The sequence below is a fragment of the Lepidothrix coronata genome, unplaced genomic scaffold, assembly GCF_001604755.1.
Source record: "Lepidothrix coronata isolate B3197 unplaced genomic scaffold, Lepidothrix_coronata-1.0 Scaffold78, whole genome shotgun sequence".
NCBI classification, from domain to species: domain Eukaryota; kingdom Metazoa; phylum Chordata; class Aves; order Passeriformes; family Pipridae; genus Lepidothrix; species Lepidothrix coronata.
The window spans coordinates 420476-444132 of record NW_016690258.1 but is presented as its reverse complement, the minus strand read 5'-3'; the positions used below and the strand labels follow the sequence as shown (position 1 = coordinate 444132).

Genomic DNA, 23657 nt, shown 5'->3' with positions numbered 1-23657 from the left:
GCAGGCAGCCCGGCGTGGCACAGCACGGCCCATGGCCACAGGGAACCAGCCGGGCATGGAGGTGGGCAAGGGGCCTCGGGGGGGTCTGCGTGGGTGAGCACAGCCCCGTTTCAGGAGCTGGGCATGGGCATGGGGGTGAGCTCTCCCCCTCCAACATGCCTCTTCCCGCGCCCAGGCGGCCGGCGGCCCCGCTGCCTGCTACCGGGAGCTGAGCCAGTTCCCTGCTATCACCCGTGCCGCCCTCGGGGCCGCGGCGGGGGGACAGACCTTCCTGCTCTACACTGGTGAGTCGCAGGCTCGGCCCCCGCTGCGCCTGTGGCCCGCGGGACCGGTGTGAGCGGGCGCTGACCCCCCCGTTCCCGCAGAGTGCAGCCGCCCCGACCTGCCCCGCCGCCGGCTCCTGCGCTTCAGCCGCCACTACAGCGTGCGGCGCACGGACGGCGGCCGCGGCCTCGCCGCCAGCAGGACCGCGCTCAGCGCCGGCATCCACAACCAGTACGGCACGGACGGGCTGCGCGATGGGGCGGCGTGCTCGGTGCCTCTGCGGCGTGCCGCCCACCGCAGCCTCCCTCCCTCCCGCCCTCAGGCTCCTCAGCCAGGACTCGCCCACGGGGCAGCACCGCGCCGTGCTCAACCGCTGCCCGCGGCAGGGCCACGAGCTGCTGGAGGTAACGCGGCCGTCCCGGTCCCTCCCCGGCGTGGCTGCGGTGCCAGCGCGGGGCGGTGGATGCCGCGGACACGGTGTGCCCGTGCTGACCCCCCGCTCCCCCAGGTGTGGGACAGCGGCGGGCGCAGCCACAGCGTGGACCTCACGGCGTTGGGGAAGCACGGGGAGGTCTACACGGAGGGTAGAGCCCCTTTCCCATGGTCCCTGTCTGCAGCACGGGCAAGGGCTAAGTGCCTGCTGGTGCGTGGCTGTGCCTGTGCCGGGCTGGGCTTTGGCACCTCTCACTTTGCCAGGGCCCTTTGCCTGCCTGGCCTGGTCCCAGTCAGAGACACGGCTCCTGTACGTGGCTGAGAAGAGCCGGCCCAAACGCCGGCCCCCCTGCCCCTGGGATGTGCCCAGGGCAGCCCTGTCAGCAGAGGAGGATGAGGATGAGGAGGTAGGTGCCATGTGCCCCATGAGTGTGTTCTGTGCACCCCATGAGCACACCCATGAGCGTGTGAGTGTGCCATACACCCCACGAGTGTGCCCTGCACAGAACCCCATGCCTGGGGCTGCAGGGTGTGGTGGTGACAAGGCTGTGCTGCAGGGCGAGCAGTTCTTGTACCATGAGGACTGGGGGGAGGCACTGAGCACTCGCAGTGTGCCCATTCTCTGCGTCCTGGACCTGGAGAGCAGCAGCCTCTCAGTGCTGGAGGGTGTCCCAGAGCACCTCTCCCCTGGCCAGGTCAGGATGGGGATGCAGGGATCGCCCCAGGGGATCCAGCCTGGGGCTGTGGAATCAGCCTGGCTGTCACACAGGCCCTGTGGTCCCCCGGTGATTGTGGCGTGGTGTTCGTGGGCTGGTGGCATGAGCCCTTCCGCCTGGGTCTGAGCGCCTGCTCCAACAGGAGGTGGGTCCCTCTCAGCATCCAGCACTATGCCAGGATGCCTGTGCGGTATCAGCACAGCAGAGGTCCAACCTGACCCACTCCTCCTCCCCAGGTCAGAGATTTTCCACTTGGACCTGTCAAGCGGATGCTATGGTGAGCACTGAGGCCCTGGGGGGTGCCCAGGGGGTCCCTGTGGTGCTGACCCCTTGCTGCCCACAGAGCTGCTGTCAGCAGAGAATGGTGCCGCCTGCTCCCCCCGGCTGAGCCCTGACGGCCAGCGCCTGCTCTACCTGGAGGGGGCTGTGGGGGGGCCCCACCGGCAGTGCCTGCGCCTGTGCATGGTGAGTTGGGCCCCACGGGCACCAGGCACAACTGTGCCACCCTGTGCTGCCAGTGTGGTGTCCAGCTTGGCTGTCACAGCCTCTTGTAGTGCCCAGCTGGGGCGAGGGGATCCCAAGCCCCTCCGCCTCAGTTTCTCCCAGCGTGGGCCCATCCCTGACCCCCAGCTCTCCGCAGCTCACCTGGCAGACGAAGCAGACGGTGACAGTGCTCGATGTGGTGCAGGAACCCACGGAGGGTGAGCACAGCACAGTGGGCAGGGCTGGGTGCTGCCAGGGGGCTGACACTCTCCCCAGCCAGATGCCCACGACCCCCAGTTCACTAGCCCAGCACTCTGCCCCACTCGTAGCCTTCGCCGGGCTCTACACAGAGGTGCTGCCGCCACGGTGCTGGGCAGCCGACAGCCGGCGAGCCGTGCTGAGCACCCCGCAGCGGAGCCGCATGGTGAGTCCTGGGGAGGGCAGGGCCAGGGGTGTGACCCCTCCTCCTATGGTGACACCCCTGTGCTCTGGCCCCTCACAGGACCTGCTGCTTGTGGACACGGAGGCGGCCACCGTCACCAACCTGACGGCAGGTACGTGGTGCCGGGCTGCCCACGGTGCCCCAGTGAGCAGCTGCGATCACCAACATGCTCTCTGTCCCCAGGGTCGCCCGAGGGGTGCTGGGAACTGCTCACTCTCCAGTGGGACCTTCTAGTGGCCACGTGCTCTGCCCCACACCATCCCCCCAGCCTGGTGAGCAGAGCCGTGGCACCGTGCGGCACAGTGGGATATGGCACGGTGATGTGTGGCCAGGCACAGCGTGGTGTGGCACATATGGCGTGGTGTGCCATGGCATGGCCAGGCACAGAGTCACATGGCTCAGCCAGATCCAGCACAGCACAGCCTTGTCATGGCACAGCCTTGTGGTGCCACGGCTCTGGTGCCACCCGCTACCTGTGCCCAGGTGGTGGCTGTGCTGCTGCCGGCAGGCCAGGAGCTGCCCCTCCACTGGGTGCCAGTGGAGGACACCCCAACAGTGCCTGGTGTCACCTGGAAGACCCTGACGGTCCGGCCATCCTGCAGTGGGCAGAGCCCTGCTGCGCATGGTGAGCACTTGCAGGCCCCCACCACATCTGGGTGCTGGGGACCCTTGGGAGCAGGGGGTGGGCTGGGTGCCCAGGGGGCTGGGTGCTGAACAGGACCCCTTTCCTGGCATAGACACCCAAGATTTTGAGGCCCTGCTGCTGAGCCCGTTGGATGGCACAGCACCACACCCCCTCATTGTGTGCCCCCATGGTGAGTGAAGGGATGGTGGGGACACGCTGGCAGCACTGGTGGCAGTCCAGGTGATGTCTATGCTGGCCCCAGGTGGCCCCCATGCCGTCTTCGATGCCCGCTGGCGCCCAAGCATGGCTGCACTGTGCCGGCTGGGCTTCGCTGTGCTCCTGGGTGAGTACTGGGGAGCTTGGGGATGTGTGGTCCTGTGTCCCGCTGGAGACATGGCACCCATGGCTCCCATCTCCCCAGTGAACTACCGTGGCTCCCTGGGCTTTGGCCAGGCCAGTATCAGCTCCCTGCTTTCTCGTGTGGGTGAGCAGGACGTGGCGGACACCCAGGTGGGCTGGGGCTGCTGGGGGGGTGCTGCTGGGAGGATGCTGATGTTTGAGTGGAGGTGGTGGGGTCTGCTGGGAGGACGCTGATGTTTGGGTGCCAGTGGTGGGGTGCCAATAGTGGGTACCCCACGGGTGCAGCTGGCAGTGGAGCAGGCGCTGCACAGCGAGCCCCTGGACCCGCACCGCCTGGCCCTGCTGGCTGGCTCCCATGGAGCCTTCATCGCCCTCCACCTCCTCATCCGTGAGCCCGAGCGCTACCAAGCCTGTGCCCTGCGCGGCCCCGTCTCCAACCTGCCCGCGCTGCTGGGCACCTCTGACATCCCTGACTGGTGAGTGCCACCCCCATCCTGTGCCTTGCCACACACCACCCGTCCCCACAACACCCACCAGCGCCTCTGTGCCGCAGGCGCTACACCTCCCTGGGGCTGCCCTACTCCTTTGAGCGGGTGCCATGTGCTGAGGAGGTGGCCACCATGCTACTGCGCTCGCCCATCGCCCAGGCAGCCCAGGTAAGGCAAGATCAGAACGGGTGCAGGGTGCCAGGCGTGGGGTGCCAGGCACTCACCGGGACTGTGCTGCAGGTGCGGACACCGGTGCTGCTGTGCGTGGGCGCCCGGGACCGGCGCGTCAGCCCCACGCAGGCACTGGAGCTGTACCGGCTGCTGCGGGCCAGAGGCGTGCCGGCGCGGTGAGTGGGGTGCAGGTGGGAGCTGGGAGGGAGCCCCAGGGTGCTGGCTGAGCATCCCTCCATCCCATCCCACCCTGCAGGTTGCTGTGGTACCCAGAGGGTGGCCACGCCCTGACCGGTGTGGAGACAGAGGCCGATGTCTTCAAGAACTGTGCCCGCTGGCTCCTCCAGCACCTTGGGCAGCCAAGGCAGGACAGGACAGGCCAGCACAGTCCCTAGTGCCCACAGTGGTCCTGGGCTATACTGACCCCAGGGTGACCACTGGCCCTGGGGACCACACCAGGGACGAGAGGATGGAGCAAGTATAGCTGAGGGCAGAATGGGACATGGGTTGTTCGGTGCTAAATAAATGTGTGAGACCACCCTCTGCAGTGTCAACCCCCCCGGCCACAGCCGTGTCTTTATTGCACAGTGGCAGCTGTGCCAGGCCAGTGGGACTGAGCCAGCTCAGCCCATCTTCATCACTTTGTAGATCCAGTCGACATAGAGGGAAACACGGATGAAGAGGGCGGGCTGGTCGGTGCGGGCACAGACACGGGAGGGGATGATCACCCCCTCCAGCACCCAGCAGTCAGCGGTGAGGCAAGCCAGCGGTCCCCCATAATCGCCCTGTGGCACAAAGAGAGCAGTGTCACCCTGGTGCTGGATCCTGCAGGGAAGGTCCCCAGCCCGGCTCACCTCACAGGCGCCCACGCCGGCGCGCAGCGGGGCAGTGCACAGCTCGCTCTCCTTCAGGCGCCCGCGCAGCGCCTTGTTGCAGTCGTCGTGGGCCAGCACCGGCAGCTGCGCCACGTTCAGCACGCTGCTGTCTGCCGTGCCTGCGGGCAGCAAGCACGGGATGCGCCAGGAGGAAAGCAGGGATATCGGAGGGTATGGCATGGGCAGAGCGTGCCATGGGCAGGAGGTGCTGTGGGAAAGGGATGGCATGGACAGGAGGATGTCATGGACAGGAGGATGTCATGGGCAGGGGGATATCATAGGCAGAAGGATGCTGTGGAAGGGAGATGTCATGGAAGAGGGATGCCATGGCCAGGAGATGCTGTGGGCAGGGAGATGGCGTGTGCAGGAAAGTGCCATGGAAGTGGGATGCAATGGAAGGGAGATGCTGTGAGCAGGGGCATGCCAAGGACCAGGGCTTGCTGTGGGCAGAGGATGCCATTGACATGGGGATGCTGTGGGCAGCGAACGGTATGGATGAGGAGATGCCATTGCAGGGGAATGGTGTGGGCAGGGGATGTACTGGATGGGGATGCCCTGGCAGGGGCTGCCCGTGGCAGGTACCTCTGGTTTCCCCCCAGCCGGCGATCTCGCAGACAGTGCCCGCAGGCACGACATAGCGCTCGGGGGGCAGGCAGATGAGGGCCACACGCCTGTTCAGAGTGGCTGGCCTGCGGCGAGAGGGCAGCGGGACATGGTGCCAGCCTGGCCAGTGGTGGGGAGGATGGAGGCCAGGGCACAGCCACTCACCTTGCCAGCTTCAGCATCACCAGCTGGGACTCAGAGGGTCCGCAGACGATCCGCACAATGGGGATGGTCTGCTGGTCAGGGTCCCCAGGGCCGGGATCCCTGAAGAGTGTCCCCAGCTGCACCTCATAGCCCGTTAGGTCGGCGTCACTGCAGGACAGGGAAATGAGGGCATGGGGGGGTCCCAGCACCCCATGCCCCAGCCCCAGCCTTACCAGGAGGAGAAGCACTGGGGTGTGCTGATCACCCACTGCTCCTTCACCAGGGACCCTCCGCAGAAGTGCACTCCCTCCCTGTGGGAACGAGGGGTTAGCTCTGGGGGGACACTGGCCAAGCTCTGGGGGGACACTGGCCACACGGCAGTGCAGGTGGGACACCCACTCACCGGTTGCGGATGCTGACAGTCCAGGGTGAGTTGCCAGGCTGGCCACCGACGATGCGCCCCTTCCACTGCAGCATTGCGTCCCGCTGGCCACACTGCTCGAATGCCACTGCGTCTGCAGGCAGGGTGGGCATCAGCCAGGGCTGTGCCATCAGCACCTGCCCCACGGCACCCAACTGGCACCCACGGCCTCCCACCTGCATTCTCCAGGATGGAGGGCACCTGGCTGCTGGCTGCAGAGAGAAAGCACAGGGTGGCATTGAGGCAACATCCAGCCACCCTGAGGGGACCAAAACCACCCCAGCAGGTGGCCAGGGTCCTCCCCTAGCTCTGCTGGCATGTGGGTAGGGGCTCACAACAGGGCTTGATGGCGCAGTAGTCAAAGGGGGTGCGGGGGTCCATGGTGTAGCACCAGGGGCCATGGCTGTCATTATCAGGGTTGCGGCAGTAGTTCTCCTCCAGGTGTGCCTCAGGGTGGGTGACAGGTGAGATCCTGATGGGAGGAAGTCACCGTCACTGTCACCATCCCTATCCTCATTTCCATCCCCGGCCCAACCCCATCTCCATCCCATCCCTGTCCCTGCGGCCCCTCCTCGCACACTCACTGGGGCACGTGGGGTGTCTGGGCAGCCCACGGCTGGCAGGTGATGCCCTTGCGTGTCTTGCTGACGTGGCCGTGGTAGTGCTTGCCGTGGCCGTGGTAGCACTCTGGGGACAGGCAGGGAGGGCTGGCACCCCCGGCAGGCACCTTGGGGTTGGTGCCTGGGGGCGGGTGCCTGGCATGGCTCACCTTGGGCATCCTGCTCGTCGGGGCAGCGGCGGATGTGGAAGCAGAAGGCGATGCGGACGGTAGGGCGTGCGGTGAAGCACCACGGTGCCTCCGAGCCATCGGGGTTGCGGCAATAGTTCTCCTTTAGGTCCCTGCAGGTGTAGGGGCCACGTAGGTGTCCCCCCTCAATCCCACACTCATGGGCACTGCGCTCTGCCACTCTTCCTGGGCTCATCCCCCACCCCTTACTTGCACGGGTACTTCTCAGGCACGAAGTTGTGCTTGTGGGGCACCTGGGAGTCCCAGCGCTGGCAGGGGATCCCTGACACGGTGACGTTCACTCGGCCTCGGTAGCTTTCGCCCTTGCCCCTGAAGCAGCCGGTGGTGACATTGACAGGACGTGGGTGTTTTTCTGCTTGTGTGGCCAGAGAAGGGCAGAGCAGCAGGGTCAGGGTGGCACCTGGGACCCCCAGTCCCAGCTGTGTGTGACGCCAGCATGGACTTACTGCAGAGGCGGATGTGGCAGAACTCGCGCTCCCGCCCGGGGTCAGTGGTGTAGCACCAGGGCCGCTCGGAGCTGTCGGGGTTGCGGCAGTAGTTGTCATCCAGCCCCTTGTCGGGGTACCTGGGCCAGAGGCAGGGAGCAGCAGTTGAGGTGGCACCACCACCGTGGCACCTGGCACAGCCAGGGCACTGTGTGCTGCCCGGGGCTGGGGCTGGTACTTGTTGGGGTGGTAGGGGTGCTTGTGCGGGTGCTGCAGGTCCCAGCGCTGGCACTCCGTCCCCGACTCGGTGTGGTCCACGGTTCCACGGTAGTCCTCCCCATTGCAGGTCATGCAGACAGCTGCCAACAGCCAAGGGGGGGTTCAGTGTGGAAAGGACATATAGCCCAGGGTCACCCTGGGATGTGGCACTCACCGTCCTCACACTTCTTGATGCCGCAGCTCTGGTGCCGGACGTTGGGATCGACGGTGTAACACCACGGGCCCCGCTTGTCCCGGTCGGGGTTTCGACAGTAATTCTCCTCCAGCCCGTTGCGGGGGGATGGCAGGAATCTGCAGGCAGCAGGGTGGGTAGGAAGGCTACCAGGAGCCCCCTGCCCTAGGGTGGGCACAGCCACAATGCTATGCCACCCCTGTTTGGTGCCACTGGCCCCATGCTGTTCCCATTGCTCCTGCGCTGTCCCCATCCCATTTCCCATTGCCCCATGCTGTTCAGGGCCACTGGTGGGTGCCATGGGGCAGCTGGAGACATGGAGGCACCTGTGGTCATGCGGTGTCATGGATTGCCAGTGCTGGCAGCGCAGCCCCTTCTCTGTCGTGGCCCGTGTGCCGCGGTAGCTGGAGCCATCACCCACGATGCAGTCCCGAAGATAGTCTGGGCAGAGCCAGGCATCTTATCAGAGCCCCGGGGCCAAGCCAGGGCACATGGACAGTGGGAAGCCCTGTGCCAGGTGGCCTGTGCCCAGTCTGTGGTGTCCCCATATCCACCTGTGGCAGCAGCCCACCTTTCTTCTGGTACAGGTCGTAGTGGATGTTTTTCTGCAGCTGGACACGGAGCGAGTGCTGTGTCCACGGCAGCAGCTGGCACAGCTGGCTCTGCTGGTCGTGGTGGAAAGCCCTGGGAGGCACAGCAGGAGTCTGGCATGGCACTGTGCGAGGCCAGGGCCTAGGGGACCTGGGTCGCATATGAGCACCCAGCATCCAAGTGCACAGTGACCCCGGTGTCGTGGCCCCCTGCACTCCCACCCACCCCGGTGGCCCCATGTCCCGCTCACCGGCAGGCCAGGCTGGTGGCACAGCGCTGGGCACACTGCTCTGCAGAGCCCTGCTCCCGTGGCGGGGGGTCCGCGGCCACTGCCAGCAGCTCAGTGGCTCGCAGGCGCTGGAAGTCATTGAGGGGTGAGCGCTGGCCTGGGGAGTGTGGCAGGAGCTCAGTGTGCCCGCGGGGGAGCACAGTGTGGGCACCAGGGCCCTGTGGAGTGTGGGATCCCTGCCCCATGGAATGGGAGATCTCTCTGTCCTAAGGAGCAGGGGATCCCTGCCCAATGGAGCATGGGATCCATGTTCCATGGAGCAGGAGCTCTCTGTCCTATGGAACATGGGATCCCTGCCCCACAGACCATGGAATCCATGTCACATGGAGCATGGGATTTCTGCCCCACAGAGGATGGGATCTATGTCCCATGGAGCAGAGGATCACTGTTCAGTGGACCACGGGATCCATGTGCCGTGGAGCAGGGGGGTCCCTGCCCTACAGGGTGCACAGCAATCGCTGCAGTGCCCTGGTTCCCGCTGTCCCCCTCTGCCGCGGGACAGGGCAGGGCCTGCTGACTCCAGACCTGGCCCCTGGCCCTGCTAGGCCCCGCGCTGTCCCGCACGCTTCAGTCCCGCGGCAGCCCCACGGCGGCCCAGCCTGGAGAGCCCTACCTGAGGCCAGGGCCGCGGCCAGGACGAGCAGGACCCCCAGCACGGGCTGCATGGCGGCGGCCCCGCGTCCCCGGGAGGCTGGAGCTGCGGGACGGCCCCGGACAAATATTTGCGGGCGGGCGTGGGGCCAGCGGGGCCAGTGGGCCCCGGGTCAGCCGGGCGGGCACGCGGGGGGGCGGAGCCTGCGACAGAGGGCGGGGCCGGGGGCCGGGGCGGGGCCGGGGTCACCCCGCGGCGAGCACGCGTGGGGAGGGTGGAGCTTGGGGTGATGAAGGCGGGGCTTGTGGCTGAGGGGGCGGGGTCTGGAAGGCGCGGGGCGGGGCATAGGGCGTGGGAGGGGCGGGTATGAGCTGGGCTTGGAGCGCGTCCCAAGGGGAGCGGGCGGGGCGGAGGGGCGGGGCTATAATTTGAGGGGGCGTGACTGAGCGGCCAGGGCAGGGCGGGGAGGGGCCGAGGGGTAGGCGGGGCGATCGCCGTGGCCGGACGCCGATTGGCCGCGGCGCGCTCGTGCCGCCGGTTGCCAAGGCGCCGCGCGCGCGCGCGCGCGCCGGCCCCGCCCCCCCGGGTACGTGCCCGCGCGGGGTCGCGCTCGCGCCGCGCCGCCCGCTCGGTGCGTCGGGGCCGCGGAGCCGGCGGGAGCGGGGCCGGGAGCGGGGCCGGGCCCGGCGTGCACGGTGAGAGCGGGGTCCGGGCGGGACCGCGGCCGGCCGGAGCGGGGCTGCGGCGGCACCTGCCGGACCGCCCTGCCCTTGGCGGCGGGGAGCGGGGGCCCGCGGCGCGGCCTGGGCAGAGGCGCGGCGGACCCGGGCCTGGAAGAGCGCGGGCGGCGGGGCGGCTCTCCCGGCGCGGCGCCGCCTCAGCCCCGGCGCGCCCTCCGCGGCCTGCGGGGCCGGCCCCGCGCCGCTCCCGCGCCGGGCCGCGCTCCCCCCGCGCCGCGTTCCCGCCGCCGCCCCCCGGCCCCGGGTGGGCGCCGCTCCCGGGGGTGCCCGGCGGGCCCGGGCGGGAGGCGCAGCGGGCCGGGGCACCGAGCGGCCGGGCTGGGCCAGGCTGTGCCGGGCGAGCCGCGGGGTTCCGCCGGGAGCGGCCCCGGTGCTGGTGGCGGCGGTCGCCGGCCCTGGGTGTGACAATACCCGTGTGGGTGCCCCGGGCTGTCCCCGCTCACCGGGACTCGCGCCGTGGGAGCGCAGGTGGGTGTCCGGGGACCCGGCCGAGTTGGGAGTCCCTTGGGGACAGGTGGCGGTCCCGGGCAGTCCCTCGGCCCGCGCCCCGTGGGGCTCCGTCGGCCCCGCCGCTTCCCAGGGCTGACCTTGGCTCGGGGAGCTGGGAGCGTGACTGTGCCGGGCGGGACACACCGACAGGCAAACTTTGTCTGCAGTCCGCGGGGCAGGTGACTAAAGGCCGCTTAATAATTCTGCCGCACCAAAAGGTGTGAATGCTTAATATTCCTCGTGGCCTCCCTGGCTCCTCGGAAGCAACAGGCTGCGAAGTGGCTCCAGCGCCCATCGAGTCAGCAGGCCTGGGTTTAGTGGGTTTTGCCACTGGTTTGAAGTTTGCAAACTTCCCGTGTGTGTTTTTGGAGTGTAACCATGTCCTTCTGCTCGGGGTGGGAAGGTGCAGGGAAGGGGATGTGGGACCTGGCAGCAGCATTCACAGTTTTTCGCCGAGGTGCTATGTTTCCCTTTAGGCTCCTAGACTTAGGAAAACGGTATGACATTGTTCACCTGTCCAAAGTGAAATTAAAGTCTTCTTTTTGCGTGAAAAAATCAAGAATTTGGCTATCTTCTCGCAGCCTCTCCTCTTGGGGTTCTTTCCACTGCTGTTACATGATGGACCACTAGCATCTCTTGCCTTGGGAATACTGTTCTTAACAAAACTTGTTATTTAACTTACTATATGGAGTGCTGTCTCTTCCCACTTCTAGCTTTACAGATTCCTTTCCTCGCTTTAGAAGTTTCTAATTCTTAGGTTTCTTCACGCTGCTATACTGAGCATCCTAAACCACTTATTCATTCTTCCCAATGCTTGTCATTGCGCTCCTCTATCCTAAATATAGGGTAGTATGCCAACGGAAGGAGCTTGAGAGCAAGCTGAAGTGCTGGGAACACCACTGTTTACTCAGAGGAGTAATCAGAAGAGCCTGGCTGATTCCAGGTCGCACCGTCTCCTTGCTGCAGGAGTTTGCTCTCACTTCTCGGGGAGCTGGCACAAACGCTCCAATAACGAGATGTTGCTGACAGCACAAACTGGCTTAGACATACCCGTTTCTTTAAGCATTATGTAAATATTAAGCACAAAATTGGGCTTAATTGTTGGCGTTAGGCCTGAAGAATCATCAAGAGCTGTGGGGCTGATAACGGTAAAGGTGTTCTGCTCTTGCTGCGTGCCAGTGGTTTTTGTATAGGATTTCTTTTAACCTCAAGCACTTTTCTGCTTTTAGAAATGCTGGTGCTCATTGGTAACTTATCCAGTCTATTCTCCTTGTTTCTCACTGCCTGATATGCTGGGCTTGGCTGCTGTTGGAAGTGAAGGAGGACATGTGACAGGTAGAATGAGACCTTTTGCAGCTTCAGCCACGAAGCACACGGTCGGGGCTGGGCCAACACTCTTGTCTTCCACGGGCGGCTGCTCTGGAGGAATTCTGGCCTGTCTCTCTGGCAGTGAGGGGGTAACATCAGAGGGAGCCCTGCTGCGTCCTGCCTTGTGTGACTGTGACAGCAGACAAACCTGAGAGGTGACTTGGGGCTTTGCACTAAAGACCAGTGGTCCCGCTGGGGTCAGAGGGAGAAGAGGAACGTGTGGTTGCAGCAGCTGAGTCCTGGGGGATTTTTCATGCTTTAGTGTCTGCAGCACAGGTGTGAGGTGCAGTGTGTTGTCAGCCTGGCAGAGAAGGTGTAATGGTTCTGCCCTGGCAGGAGTGATGTTACTCAACAGCAGGAATGGTGTCTCTTTGCCTTTTCCATGTCCCTTGAAGAGATAACGAGAGAAATTGTCCTGGAGAGGTAGCAGGGTGCTGTGCCAGCCTGAGGAGGAACTCCATCTAATGGAGTAAAAGAGTGTCTCGTTCTAGCGGTACCAGCTCTCTGAAAAATTTTGTTGGGATGATTTTGGGTGGTTTGTGCCTTTACTCCTGTTAGCTGGGGAATAGTACTGAGGATTTAAGTCTAGTGATGATTAATTCGAGTGAGGAAAATGCAAACGCTGAATTCTTCTTGGGCAAACAGGGGTCATGTAAATAAATGCCTCTGGCATTCTTTGTGGTGCTTGCACACTGTCTACCAATTACTTCTGGTCTCTTGCTGAATCAGTGGGAGGCTGTTGCTCCTTGAGCTCCGAGTACTTTGGTGGTGATTTGGGTGAAATACAAATAAACATAGTTGGATTGACCTAGAGTATCTGAGCTCTTGGTATGCTGAAAATGTTTGTTCTTAGGATGTTTGTGCAGTCTGGAGAGCTCTGTACCTTAAACCCGATTCGCAGAGGACCGCGAGCATGTTGAAGCTGTGAAAAATAAAATATCAACCCGAGGACCCTGTGCTTTTAGGACCTGTTCTGTGAGATTGAGTAAGTTTGAACAAACTACTAAGGGGCTGCTGGATGGAAAGTTAATATGTTAACCCGTGTGAACACTCTAGGTAGGTGCATATCCTAGTGTGGTGCCTTTTTCTATCTGTATGTTTCCCTGCACTTATCTGTTGGCTTAAATTGTCTCTGGTTCAGCTTTTCTAGGATAAAATTTTAGCTTGCCAGCAGGAAAAACGGTTGTATATGTTTGATGTTACTGCTGTTTTTGTCAGTGCATCTTTTATGAGCATCTGAGCTGATATGGTGCAACAGTGTCTGAAGGAGATGATCTGAGTCCCCTGGCCAGGCAGGGCCACTCCCTTTCCTGTGCAGGGCCTGAGCTGAGCACCTGGGGACCAGCACAAAGTTCCTTGGCTCTTGTGCCTGGTTCAGGAGCTGTTCTGGGTGACTGAGGAGGAGGAGACAGGGCAAGGTGAGTGGCATGGCTTTATTTGGAGTGTGGGGAGGCAGCGGGGGCACCCTGTTCTCCCAAATGCAATTTCCTGCTCAAGGTCACCTCAGCCCAGCAGTGCTGCTTTAGGAACCTGGATTGTTCGCAGAAGGAGCTTGTAAATACCCCAGCCAGGAGGAGCTTCAACAGCCCAGCAGTGCAGGGGCAGAGGAAGCAAGGCTCAGCCTGGAGAAGGAAAAAGAGGTGGGTTAGCTCAGGGCAGTGGTTGCCTCAGCCACTCTCATGTTTTGATGCTCTTAACAGGGCCCTTCTCTTTCCCTGCTTTCGGCTGTGCCCTCTCGCCTCCTCCCACACACCAGCTGTGGTGCTGAGCTAATGGACTGACCAACTGATCCTGCTAACTTGGCAGAAAGTTGGTCTTTCTTCTCAACTCTATTTTCATGGGCTTAGGAAAGTGTTCAGAAGGGGAGTTTGACCATCCTTGAAGGCAGGGAGGCCCTGGATCAGCAGAGCTCTCCCTTGGAATGATGCTCTTGGCCGTAACAGATATTTTCTTCTTCAGGGTTGAGTTGTCCCCCCCAGTTTCATTGTCCTGCAGGTATCCTTTAGGCCTGGAGGGTACTTCTTGGTGGGATTCAAAGAACTGTCAAACCTTGACATGCACAGAGTGAGGCTTGGAAATAGCAGTAAAACTTGTCCCAGCCCCGCAGTGTTCAGCTTTGTTTTGGGGTTTTCTTTAGAAAACCAGGTTCCCAGCCTCCTCTGACCCATAAAGATGTATTTTAGTGTTTCCACTAATGAGTTCTCTCTTGCCCTTTTCTTGTGTTGTGGTCTCACCACAGTGCTTTTGCCATCACTGCAACCTCGAGTAAGGGTACGATGTGTCTTTCCTGCTGTGCTTTCTGAGAAGGGCTCAATTCACAGGGGGTTACGTGGGCAGCTTCTGAAATATTTTGGATACTGGCTCCCTGGAGCTTTCCAGAAAATTGGCTCAGGAGCCCCTTCCTGCAGTACTTGAAGGTGCAGGTGCTCCTTGTTATGGACCTGACAAGCGGCATTCCTGCCTTCCCTCCTCATTCCTGCCTTCCCTCCTCATTCCTGCCCTCCCTCCTTGGGGGTGAAAAAGTGCTTACGGAGAGGTTTCAGTTTACTCTTGTGCAGTTACAGGTGACACAAGTGCTGGACGTGTTGGTGCTGAATTCACTCGGGCTCTTCTTTTTTTTTTTTTTTTTAGCTAGATCGTGCATTTCAACTTCAGAAAGCTTAATCTTCTGTGAAGTGTGTTCCTTAAGGGTGGGGATTAGCATTTGGTAATTTTGATGAGGGTTTCTAGTAGGAGATACTGATCATTTTATATCAGTCCCAAGGGCTAGGGATTGATCTTTGGATGAGCTTGAGTAAGAAGAGGCTGGGTGATAGTTTGAACCAGCAGTTTTCCACTGGAGTGTTGAATTACAACAGGTGATGTGAAAGCCTTGTGCCACTGTCACAACTTCAGGTTGTGGTGTAGGGGCTCTCTGAGCTGGGGTGGCACTGCTTCATTCTTCCCTCCTGAGCAAGTTCAGCCCCCAAATGGACTCTTTCACACTCATCAGGAAACACATCTCTTCCCAGAGCTTCCATGATTCCCTGAAAGGATTTCCTTGCATGCGTGGCTTCTTTGGGACTTCTCAATTTCAGGGGAGAAGGGACTGAGATTCCTGTCCCTAGTGCTTGGTTATTCAGCAGTCCAGGATGCTGTTCAGATTCTCCTTTAATCGGGATGGAAATAGTTGCTGGGTTTTTCCAACAGGGCTTCTGTGCCTCTCCTATAAACTTTTTTTCTAAAGCAGCTCTTCAGTGCTGGTCTCTAGCTGGGAATTTCTAGGAAAAAGTTTCATCAGGTCTTCTCTAAGTGTTGCTGAAATAATGTGCAGAAGTGTTAAGGTGTGATCTGTTATCTTTGTGTTGTGGCTCTTGGGATTCCTACAGGAAAGCCTTATATGGGTGTGGGCATCCAGGTGGGTAGTAAGAAGCATATTTGAGGTTGTAGTGATTCCCTGTTCGAGTCCCTTAGGCTTTCTGGTTAGATCTTGACCTCTGTGAGGCCTCTGTGCTGTAGGAGCTGATTCCTGCATGACAGACCATGCATGGTGTTTCCCCACCCCAAAGGAAATATTTCTAATGGAATTTTTATGATAGTGCCTGGGGCCTGAATTAGGGGATAAAAGGTGGTTATTCTAAAACCTTCTCTCAGTTCAACTTCACAGGGTCCTCTTGGAAAGCTACACAGAATCAGTGTAGCTGTGTCTCTTTTTCTCTAAAAGTCAGACTTCTGCCTCTACAGATGCAGGTAAAGACTGTCCTGGAGATGAGGGTGGGACTGTGCTGGTTCAAAGAATCTTCCTCTAGTATTTTTCCTAAAATTCAAAGCCCCCTTTGCCAATGTTCTCCCAAAACTCCTTGGCATCTTTCCTTTCTCTTGCATGCTGTACAGTAGCGCATGCTTTAAGACATGTTGGAAAGTATAATTTCAGTAGTACTGGCATCAGCTGAACTTAATGGGTGCAAACAACTTGTGTTATTGATTTATTAATTCTCACTTTGAGTTCATTGAAAGCTTCTGCTGTGTGGTGTTTGTGCACAGAGTAGCTGTAGTATGAGGTGTATAAGTGGTCCTGCAAGTTTTGGGAGTGCGATCACAACACATACCTGTCCATCCTGTGTGGAATAAAGCATCAGGAATAGGGCAGTCAGTCTTATTTTAATGGGTGTCCAGGTCAGATCAGGTGTTTTTCAGGCTGGGCACTAATGTTTTTGTTGGTGGCAGTGATACAGAATGATTGGACTAACTTTGTCATGTAATCTAACACAGAAGTCTGTGCCGTGGCACCTTACATGTTTGTATGGTATCAGTTCAGTTATCTAGAGTGAACTCTTTGGCCAAAATGGGAAACTTTGTGTTCCCTGCACAGGGAATTTTGTGTTTGCAGTGGTGTTTGTGAAGCCACTGCTTTATGTTTATCCATATGCCAGCAGCCTTGTGCTGATTGCTCTTTCAGGAAAGACTTCATCACATCTTAGAATAAAATTTTGTTTGTATATCAGAGGTCAGCCTTTAGGGAGGTAAGAAACTTGAACCTCTAAGAACAACAGTTGTTAAAGATGAATACAAATCTCCTTCAGAAATGTCCAGAGAAAGCTAAAGCAACATGTTTTAGCAAAACTCACGAACCCTTGGCACTAAACTGTAAAAAAAGTATAATAGGGCTTTGTAGCCTCATGAAAACTTTGCAGTCGAATCTAACATGAAAAAGGGCTTCGCTTGCTACTGGCAACGATGTAAAATTGTATATTGTGGAACTAAAGCCTTGAGAAGGCAGCGGTGCTCCCCTGTGCTGTAATGGTGATAAGGCAGGATAAAAGTTGTGTGCAGTTCTGTGTGCTGAACGTGGCACAGGGAAGTACTCCGTGATTACCTCAGCTAATTTGGGCATGAGAAGGTTTGCTCAAAGTCTTGATCAGAGAGCTCCTGCAGTCTAGAAGCACTACACAGCCTGTGATGTGGCTCAGTCACCACCCTCCCCTCAAACCAGTGTCCCAGTGCTGGTATCACCGCACTGCACGCCCATTATTCCTGGAAACTGGAATCCTGACCCTTGTCTTCCTTCTGTGCTGCTCCACCAAAGCTCCTCCAATGTCCTGGTCGTTGGGTCAAGTGGGAATGGTGCAAGTGCTGCTCTCCTCCACCTCCTGCTTCCCCTGCCCCAGCAGTGGCAGGTCAGAGCCGGGACCTGCCGGGACAGGTAGGGCCGTGCATCTCTCGCTGGCGCCGCGGTGACTGGACGTGGCTGTGTGAGCTCAGCCTGGGCTGGCAGTCAGCTGTGCCTGGCCCGTGGGTATCCCAAGGGAGAGGGGTCGTGGTGCTGTCCTGCCGTCAGAGGAAGAAGCTGTTTCCTGCAGACCTCTGCGCTGCATCCTGGTGCTGTGCGCTTTGCTCCAGCGTGACCCAGCTCAGCGGCCTCCAGCCTTTTTCTCTTCCCTGAATTGTGGGCTCCTAAAGCTTCCCCTGGAGGTGCATAACTTTGTATAGGAAACTTAATCCTGCCGCCTCCAGGTAAGCCTTTCTGCACTTTTTATGGATTTCTTACAGTCTGTTCACACGCTGGTTCAAAACCTTTGGCTTGATATGATGCTTCAGGAGATCGTTTGAGGCAGCTTCTCCCCTGCGCCACAAAGAAAGGCAGGGAACAGAGGAGGCAGTGAGGTTTAGGGTTTGATTTTTTCCTGAAGTTAAGATGAAATCGAGGTACTGCAGATAGGGGCAGTTCTGAAGGCACACCTTGGCCACACGTACCTGTGTTTTTATGATGAGTTGGTCAGCTCAGATCCTGCTGGAAAAGCAGTCCACCACCAGCATGAGGGAGAACGTGGAGAGCAAGGCTGGGTGCAGAGCTCTGCCCAGTGAGTGCCTTTTGGACTGGTGTAATGTGTGGCGTGGTCACTCCAGCTGGGAGCCCAGCAAAAAGCTTCACGTGCTGAAGTCCTCATTTCTGGTCATATATGGGAATTGAGGCTGGCTAAGCTGACTCCCTAGGCAAGTGTTCAGGGTGAGATTCTCCTTTAAGCAGCGACTGTGATTCTCAGTGAATTCTGTGCAGCTGACTCTAAGCCCTGTTTGGGACCAGCAGTTGTAGGCTGTGCCAACTGGAAAAGGTCAGCTGAAGCTTGGGGCTGCCTGGGCACACAGCGAGGTGTCTGGTTTGGAGTGAGGAAGAGCCACCCTCAGCTCCAGTAGCACATGGCTCAGCTCTGCAGCCTGAACTGATCCAGGAGCAGACACCTTTGATTTCCTAGTGTCAGTATTTGCTCTGGTTCAAGGCAGACACAGGCATGTACAGAAACTTGTAAGCACGTGGGTCCACATCTCAAAAGAGCAGAAAAGCTCTCTGCTCCCCTCTGGGAGTGGAGGAAGAGTCTTGATGGGAAACTTGATGTAAATCTGCTGTAAGGACGTGGGCTTTTGAGAATCAGCTGAAGTAACTGAAGTGGCCAGTGTCTTCCTGCTTGGGCTTTGTGGCAGCAGCCAGCTGAACTGATTTGCAAAGCACTTTCAAAGGCAAATAGTTGTCCTATTTACCTCCTCTCCTCAGTGGAGAGGAATTACCTGTGTCAGCAGAGCTGGGAAGTTATTTTTTTTCTTCAGGCTTGGTGGGGAGAAGTGTACATTTGTACTCTTCTGGGTGTAACTAGTTAAAGATCCTTCTGGAGCAGAAACACAGCAAAACATTGCAGCTCCCCATCTGGGTGGTGATCCTGAACAGAAGCACAGCCCTGTGGGGAGAACGGTGCTACATCAGGAGCTGATGCTGCCAAGCATAATGCTCCAGGTTTTTATCTTAGGCTGGTCTCCTGGACTCAAACAAGTTGTTGATGTGGAGGCTGTTGGTGCAGGAAAGAGGTCTTGCCATGGCATCTCGTTCCATTTGTGGTTGGCAGGGTTTCGAGCAGTCCCTCGCTTAGAAAAGTCACATGAGAAAAGCATTTCATGTATTTTTAGATGTCTTTTTAAGTGGCTTAGTGGCTGAAAAGCAACCTGCGTCAGGTCACTCGCCTGCTTGCTGCAGTTTGCCCAGAAGTGCTCAAGCAGACTATTAATGTGGAATAGATCCAGTCAGGAGACTGCTGCTGTAAGGGAGTTGTGCTGCCTGCTACCAGGATGCAGCTGGCTGTGGGAGGTGGCCCTCGCTCTCAGTATGTGCTGCTTGGGTGCTGGTTAGGACAATAGTGGGAAATGAATGGGAGAAGTCCAGCTAAAGTCAGTTTAATTTCTTTCTCTCTCTATCTTTGGAATTGTTTGGGTTTTCCTTGGTGTCTTTGCGCAGTGCTCTTGCAAGGACAGCAGGGTCCAAGCTTGGTGTGCTCAGCTTCTCAGTTGGTTTGAGCTGGTGCTGCTGGAAGGAAGAAGAGGTCCTGCTTTTTCCTTGTGGTGGTGTATGGGAAAAGAGAAGTGGTCCTGCAGACCCTGCATCCAGCCAGGAAGCTGAGCCAGATGCAAACTGGCCTCTTGTTTCTCTTGCTGCGTTCCTTTAATGTGTGTCAGGTCCCACATCCACTTTTCTGTGCAGCTGTAACACCTGTACCAGCACAAAGGGAAGAGAGGAGTGGGATGGGAGAGGTGGAAATGCTTCCTTGGGAAGTAACACCAGCTTAAAATGACCATGAAGCTGGCTGTGATGCTGCTGTGGATCTTCAAGCAGGACAGGGAACATCTGGCCAGCGAGGAAGAGTCAGGAAGAAGGTTCAGCCATTCCTTTCTCTACAGAATTTTGAGTTACCAAGTCTTTGCCAACGTCGAGGAATGAGTGCTACTCACGGGCTCTGTGTTGCATGATCCCTTGAGATCTTCGTAGGCCACTGAATAGGAGGAAAAGTGCCTCAGTGTAGGAAGGAAGCATGATGCACTGCATTAGAGGGTGGAAGTGTGATCCAACATCCTGGGTTGCACATACAGGTGAGACTATTGGCATGTCAGTTGTTTGGTGACTGAGCTGCTGTTGTTGTTGGGACGGACTACGACATATAATATTCAGCAAGAAAGTTTATTGGAAAGAATAAGGAAGCAGCAGCAGCCATGAGCTGCGATTTACAGCCTCTTAAATACAGTTCTTTTTGTACACGTATATCACACAGATAGGTCAGCTTGAATACACAAACTACAATTCTCACAGCTAGTAGGTAGATTTTAGCTGGACTTTCTCTGGACTTTCTCAGTCCTACTTTCTCACAACATTTCTGCGCACCTGTCCCTGTTTTCCTTTGATGTTTATATTTTTCTCAGTCACTCTGTTCAAAACAAGTCCTCGTTCTCATGAGACAGTGTTCCCCATTCCCACGGGACAGCTCTCTCCTGCTGCTCCTCTGCTCTCTCAGGATGCATCAGTACATTGTCAGGACCAGGGCCTCCATTCTCAGCCAGTTTCTTGTTCTATACCAGGGGTCCCGGCCCAGCCGAGATTCCCTACAAGCTGCCATACTAGTGCCTACCCGGTAAGAATAAGAAAATTTTTTTCCAGGAGTCCTGCCCTTTCAGAATAAGCTGAAAGAATGCGAAGCGATGGCAGGCGAGGAGAGCAGGGGACTTGAGAGAAGCTTCTTCTGAAAGCAGCAGGATTTATGTACCAGTAACACAAAATATTAATGTAAATAAGACAAGCTGTGATTTTTACCTTGAAGCATCTGGTGAGGTGACCCTTCAGTGACTGTGTGTAGGCAGGTGGGACAAGAGGGCTGGAAAGCTGCAGATCGCTCTCCTTGTTCTCTGAAATGGTTTTGACCATAAATGATGAAAGTCTGTGTATAACAAGAGGGGGAGGCAGCCAGATAATGTAAAATCTGGGAAAGGTGCATTTTTTTTCCTCATTTATTTACTAGGGTGCTTAATAATGGGAAGGAGTAGCTGGAGCGAGACGATGGCTTTCCCATCTCTTGAAGTCTTTGACTCAAGGCAAAGTGCAAGATTGACTTTAATGAAGAGGTGGAAACTTTAGAGACCTGTGTAACAGATCCCGTTGGCCTTTAACATGATGTGGGCATGGTAAAGGACATAATCTGAAGTAAAAATGTAGAGCTTTTTTATGTGACCAACTAAACTAAATCAGTATTTAGCAGGCAAATTAGTTTTTCTTGTCCCTGTCACTTCAAATGAGTGTGGCTGTGTTAAGAGCTCTTCTGAGATGTCTCTGTGTCTCACCCAAAGCCCCAAATTGCTGCTTAATTTATGCCTCCTCAATTTGAGCCCAGCTTTATGCAGATGAATCCTAATGGCGACCACGGAGCTGGTGCCGGAGCGTGGTGGTTGTAGGTGGGTATGGCTGGTGAAGGTGGTCTCTGGGGGTCCCACAACCAGTGCCTTACCTTGTGCTGTCTGGGGCGGGTTGGACCCAGTGTGTGCTCCTGGGCAGCAGCAGATGGACGGCTCCATGTGCCACTGGCACCACTGCCTTGTAGGGAGATGTGCTGGCTGTTTCTGGGAAGGCTCCTGGGGCCGGTGGCTCCTGCGAGCCTGGCCCGCGGGGCTGGGGACAGGCACGCCTGGCCTTTTCCCTGGGTGCCTTTTAGTGCCTGTATAAATACCAGCACGCTTCAGATGCATTGCAGATTCTCCTCTGGCCCTTTTTTAAGCCTAAGTCATAAATAGGTTGGCCCTTGCTTGTGGGTCCAGAGGAGCTGTCATTATAAATGATGTAATGATTAAACTCAGTGTCGTGATGGCTTTCCTGCTGTGCTGCTCTCTTGTTTTTCTGTTCTTTTCAGGCCTGAGCATCACAGGTGCCAGGTGAGATACATTTAGGCCCTGGAAAAAAGTTAATTTAGCAGAACTTGCTATGAAGTGGTGTTTCTTATGGCGAGCCAGACCAGCCACAGTCTCTCTTCTCCTTTTGATGCAGATTGTGCTCGCTCCGCTTCCTGGGGAGCCCGTCCCAGCTGCAGCACAGCTTTGCACTAGATTTTACAGTTAGTGTAATTTAAAAAGTATCCAGCCAAGAAAGAGCACAAGATGTAATTCCAGTGACGTTTGTGGATTTTTTTTTATTTGGGTTTTTTTTTCTCCAGAAGGACAGTAGTTTCTATTAAAGGGAATTGGCAGTGCCTGGCCTTTAGCCCTGGGCGGGAGATGAGCTTTGAGGGTTCCTGCCTTCTGTGCGGGGCCAAGGTGGTTTTCTGAACTCCTCAAACAGTGCAGAGCTCAAATCAAGACAATCCTTGCACAGCTGATATTTTTGTAGTTAACCTGTGAAGCTTTTGTGTATGAAGCAGAGGTCCTGGGAAGGTATGAGAAACAAGCTATTTTTACTCCATCACAAACAGGACTTGGCATGTTTATTTTAGACTCTGGAGCTGCTCAGGACACTGTGGGGTTTTTTTATAGGCGTCTACTGTTACTGTCAGATTAAAAAATCAACTTGAACTCTAGAAAACACAGGAAAATAGGGTGTCCTGGAGTACTTGGCTCCAGTGAGGCTCCGAGGAAGCTGCAGGGAGGAGTTGGTGGCATTGCCTGTGTCATGCAGAATGGCAGTCTCAGGGTCTCCTGCATATCAGAGAAGTCCCTTCTGAGCCACCAGCTGTCCATGGACTACGTGCCCTTCTGTTCCATCAACTGCCCTGCAGAGGAACAGTTTCCTTGCTGGTGTCCTAACTGGATCTTCAAAAAGTCCACAGCTGAATAACTTGAGGAGCTCTGGGAGGCGAGCGCAGAGCTTGGCCATGGGGCGAGCGATGCTGCAGCAGGTCATTTGTGCCTCTTGCTCTGCAGAAGGTTTGAGTTGCCAGGTCACCAGCATAGCTTTGAATAATTTTTTTTTTTTTTGTTTGCTGCAGACAAGTTCACCAGGCAGCAGGAGGGGAAATTAATGAGACCAGCTCATTTTCCTCCTGTCACTGGAATCTGAAAGGGGAAGGATTTAGGTCAGTCCTGCTCAAAGATTGGGAGGACGTGTGGAAGGCCCCATCCTTCCTGGCCAGCTCTCTGCTCTTGCTGACGTGGTGCGGTTGAGGAGTGTCCCTTTAATTGCAGGTGTGCTTTACACAGGCACTTCCAACTTCTAAGCTCTTTATCCCAGATTATTATTAGAAGTTATTAAAAGCGTGGCCAGTGGTGTGTTCACGCTGTGGCAGTGGCATGCACAGTTTTCGGTGGTGGGTCGGTGTTGTGCAGACGTGTAACACAAGCCCAGATTGCCTCTGCCCACGCAGGCTTAACCTCTCCACCAAGGAGCCTGGTCAGCATCCAGCCCCAACCCCTGGGCCAGGGGATCCTACTGAGCCCCAGGCTGATCCAGCCCCTTTGGGGTGCCGGCTGGAGCTGCAGCTGATTATGAAGCAACACTCTACTGAGAAGCTCGTCGAGTTATTGACTGTTTAATTGATTCGCTAATAAACAGCACTGGTACTAATTTCCAGTTAGAGCTTTTTGCACACTTAGGATTCTAAAGCTTGTAATTACTACTGCTAAATCTGACAAATGGCACCGCTGCTGAATGGCAAATCTCTCTCACCCTTCCCCCCTGTGCCACTTCGTGGTAGGGTGTGAGTCCGCCCTGGTTTGCCCTCTCACAGCAAGTCTTTTGGACACAGACCAGGGGCAGAGTCCAGTGGGTTGTCCTGGGGGATTCAGTCGGTATGTTGGGGTCATGGCTGTCCCTAACTGCCCCTACTCCTACCGGAAGAAGGTTCACTCTCCTTTTTTCTTTATATTGCACCTTATTCTCTGTTTTTTTAATCTCTTTCAAGACCCATCTCTTCTTTGCTCCAGTCTCTCCCTTTCTCTGCCCAGACTCCCAGGTTACAGCTCCTTATTACTTTCTGCTCGTCGTTTTCAACTCTGCTATATCTGTACCCAAATCTGGCATTCCTGGTACACAGGCAGTCTCAGCCTTACCTGACTGTACCACTGCTATGGTCACTTCAGTACAAGTGGCCTCACAAGTCCCCACACCCC

The 23657-nt window shown here is 57.2% G+C and overlaps 3 protein-coding genes and 1 long non-coding RNA gene across 8 annotated transcripts in view; 2 read left to right on the top strand and 2 right to left on the bottom strand.

The window, feature by feature from the left end:
- Positions 1–31: 31 nt before the first annotated feature.
- APEH (acylaminoacyl-peptide hydrolase) lies at positions 32–4535 on the top strand. The gene is made up of 22 exons (XM_017820061.1): positions 32–61; positions 176–284; positions 366–495; positions 587–668; positions 773–848; positions 961–1103; positions 1254–1391; positions 1466–1557; positions 1649–1689; positions 1756–1877; positions 2053–2113; positions 2225–2319; positions 2398–2449; positions 2521–2609; positions 2821–2962; positions 3075–3152; positions 3225–3305; positions 3384–3472; positions 3608–3798; positions 3876–3978; positions 4051–4157; positions 4238–4535. Exons 1-22 carry the CDS (start codon positions 32–34, stop codon positions 4374–4376), a joined length of 2190 nt encoding a protein of 729 aa, XP_017675550.1. The 3' UTR covers positions 4377–4535.
- Positions 4525–9344, bottom strand: MST1 (macrophage stimulating 1). 2 transcript variants are annotated; one of them, XM_017820059.1, is made up of 18 exons: positions 9202–9344; positions 8550–8685; positions 8280–8392; positions 8035–8149; positions 7691–7827; positions 7496–7616; positions 7279–7397; positions 7022–7187; positions 6794–6924; positions 6609–6711; positions 6360–6496; positions 6201–6236; positions 6007–6118; positions 5837–5914; positions 5625–5771; positions 5439–5545; positions 4836–4975; positions 4525–4766 (listed from the first exon to the last, which is right to left on the bottom strand). In XM_017820059.1, the coding sequence occupies exons 1-18, from the start codon at positions 9251–9253 to the stop codon at positions 4605–4607; spliced, it is 2112 nt and encodes a 703-aa protein (XP_017675548.1). In that variant the 5' UTR covers positions 9254–9344; the 3' UTR covers positions 4525–4604. The 2 variants fall into 2 exon arrangements, with proteins under 2 accessions (XP_017675548.1, XP_017675549.1); XM_017820060.1 differs by having other exon boundaries at positions 7022–7184; positions 9202–9343.
- A 948-nt stretch (positions 9345–10292) lies between these two features.
- DAG1 (dystroglycan 1) overlaps positions 10293–23657 on the top strand; it is a 49988-nt gene continuing 36623 nt past the window's right edge. Inside the window, exon 1 of one of the 4 annotated variants that reach the window (XM_017819963.1) lies at positions 10293–10388. The gene's annotated coding sequence lies outside the window, so the exon portion shown is untranslated. Of the gene's footprint in view, positions 10389–12559; positions 12763–17187; positions 17271–19643; positions 19668–23657 lie in introns of those variants that run through there. The other 3 variants (XM_017819962.1, XM_017819964.1, XM_017819965.1) reach the window with 3 other exon arrangements.
- LOC108499777 lies at positions 19737–20476 on the bottom strand. Its single transcript, XR_001875646.1, has 2 exons — positions 20383–20476; positions 19737–20196 (listed from the first exon to the last, which is right to left on the bottom strand). It is a non-coding gene; the product is annotated as an uncharacterized LOC108499777 (long non-coding RNA).

Excerpts from the sequence above, each read along its gene's own strand:
- MST1 (XM_017820059.1), bottom strand. The coding sequence starts at position 9,253 with ATGCAGCCCGTGCTGGGGGTCCTGCTCGTCCTGGCCGCGGCCCTGGCC. Across the intron at positions 8,150-8,279 it reads CGACCTGTACCAGAAGAAAG|ACTATCTTCGGGACTGCATC; the intron begins GTGGGCTGCTGC and ends GGCTCTGCCCAG. Across the intron at positions 6,497-6,608 it reads CAGACACCCCACGTGCCCCA|GATCTCACCTGTCACCCACC; the intron begins GTGAGTGTGCGA and ends TCCTCCCATCAG.
- APEH (XM_017820061.1), top strand. The coding sequence starts at position 32 with ATGGCCACAGGGAACCAGCCGGGCATGGAG. Across the intron at positions 849-960 it reads CGGGGAGGTCTACACGGAGG|GGCCCTTTGCCTGCCTGGCC; the intron begins GTAGAGCCCCTT and ends TCACTTTGCCAG. Across the intron at positions 3,473-3,607 it reads AGGACGTGGCGGACACCCAG|CTGGCAGTGGAGCAGGCGCT; the intron begins GTGGGCTGGGGC and ends CCACGGGTGCAG.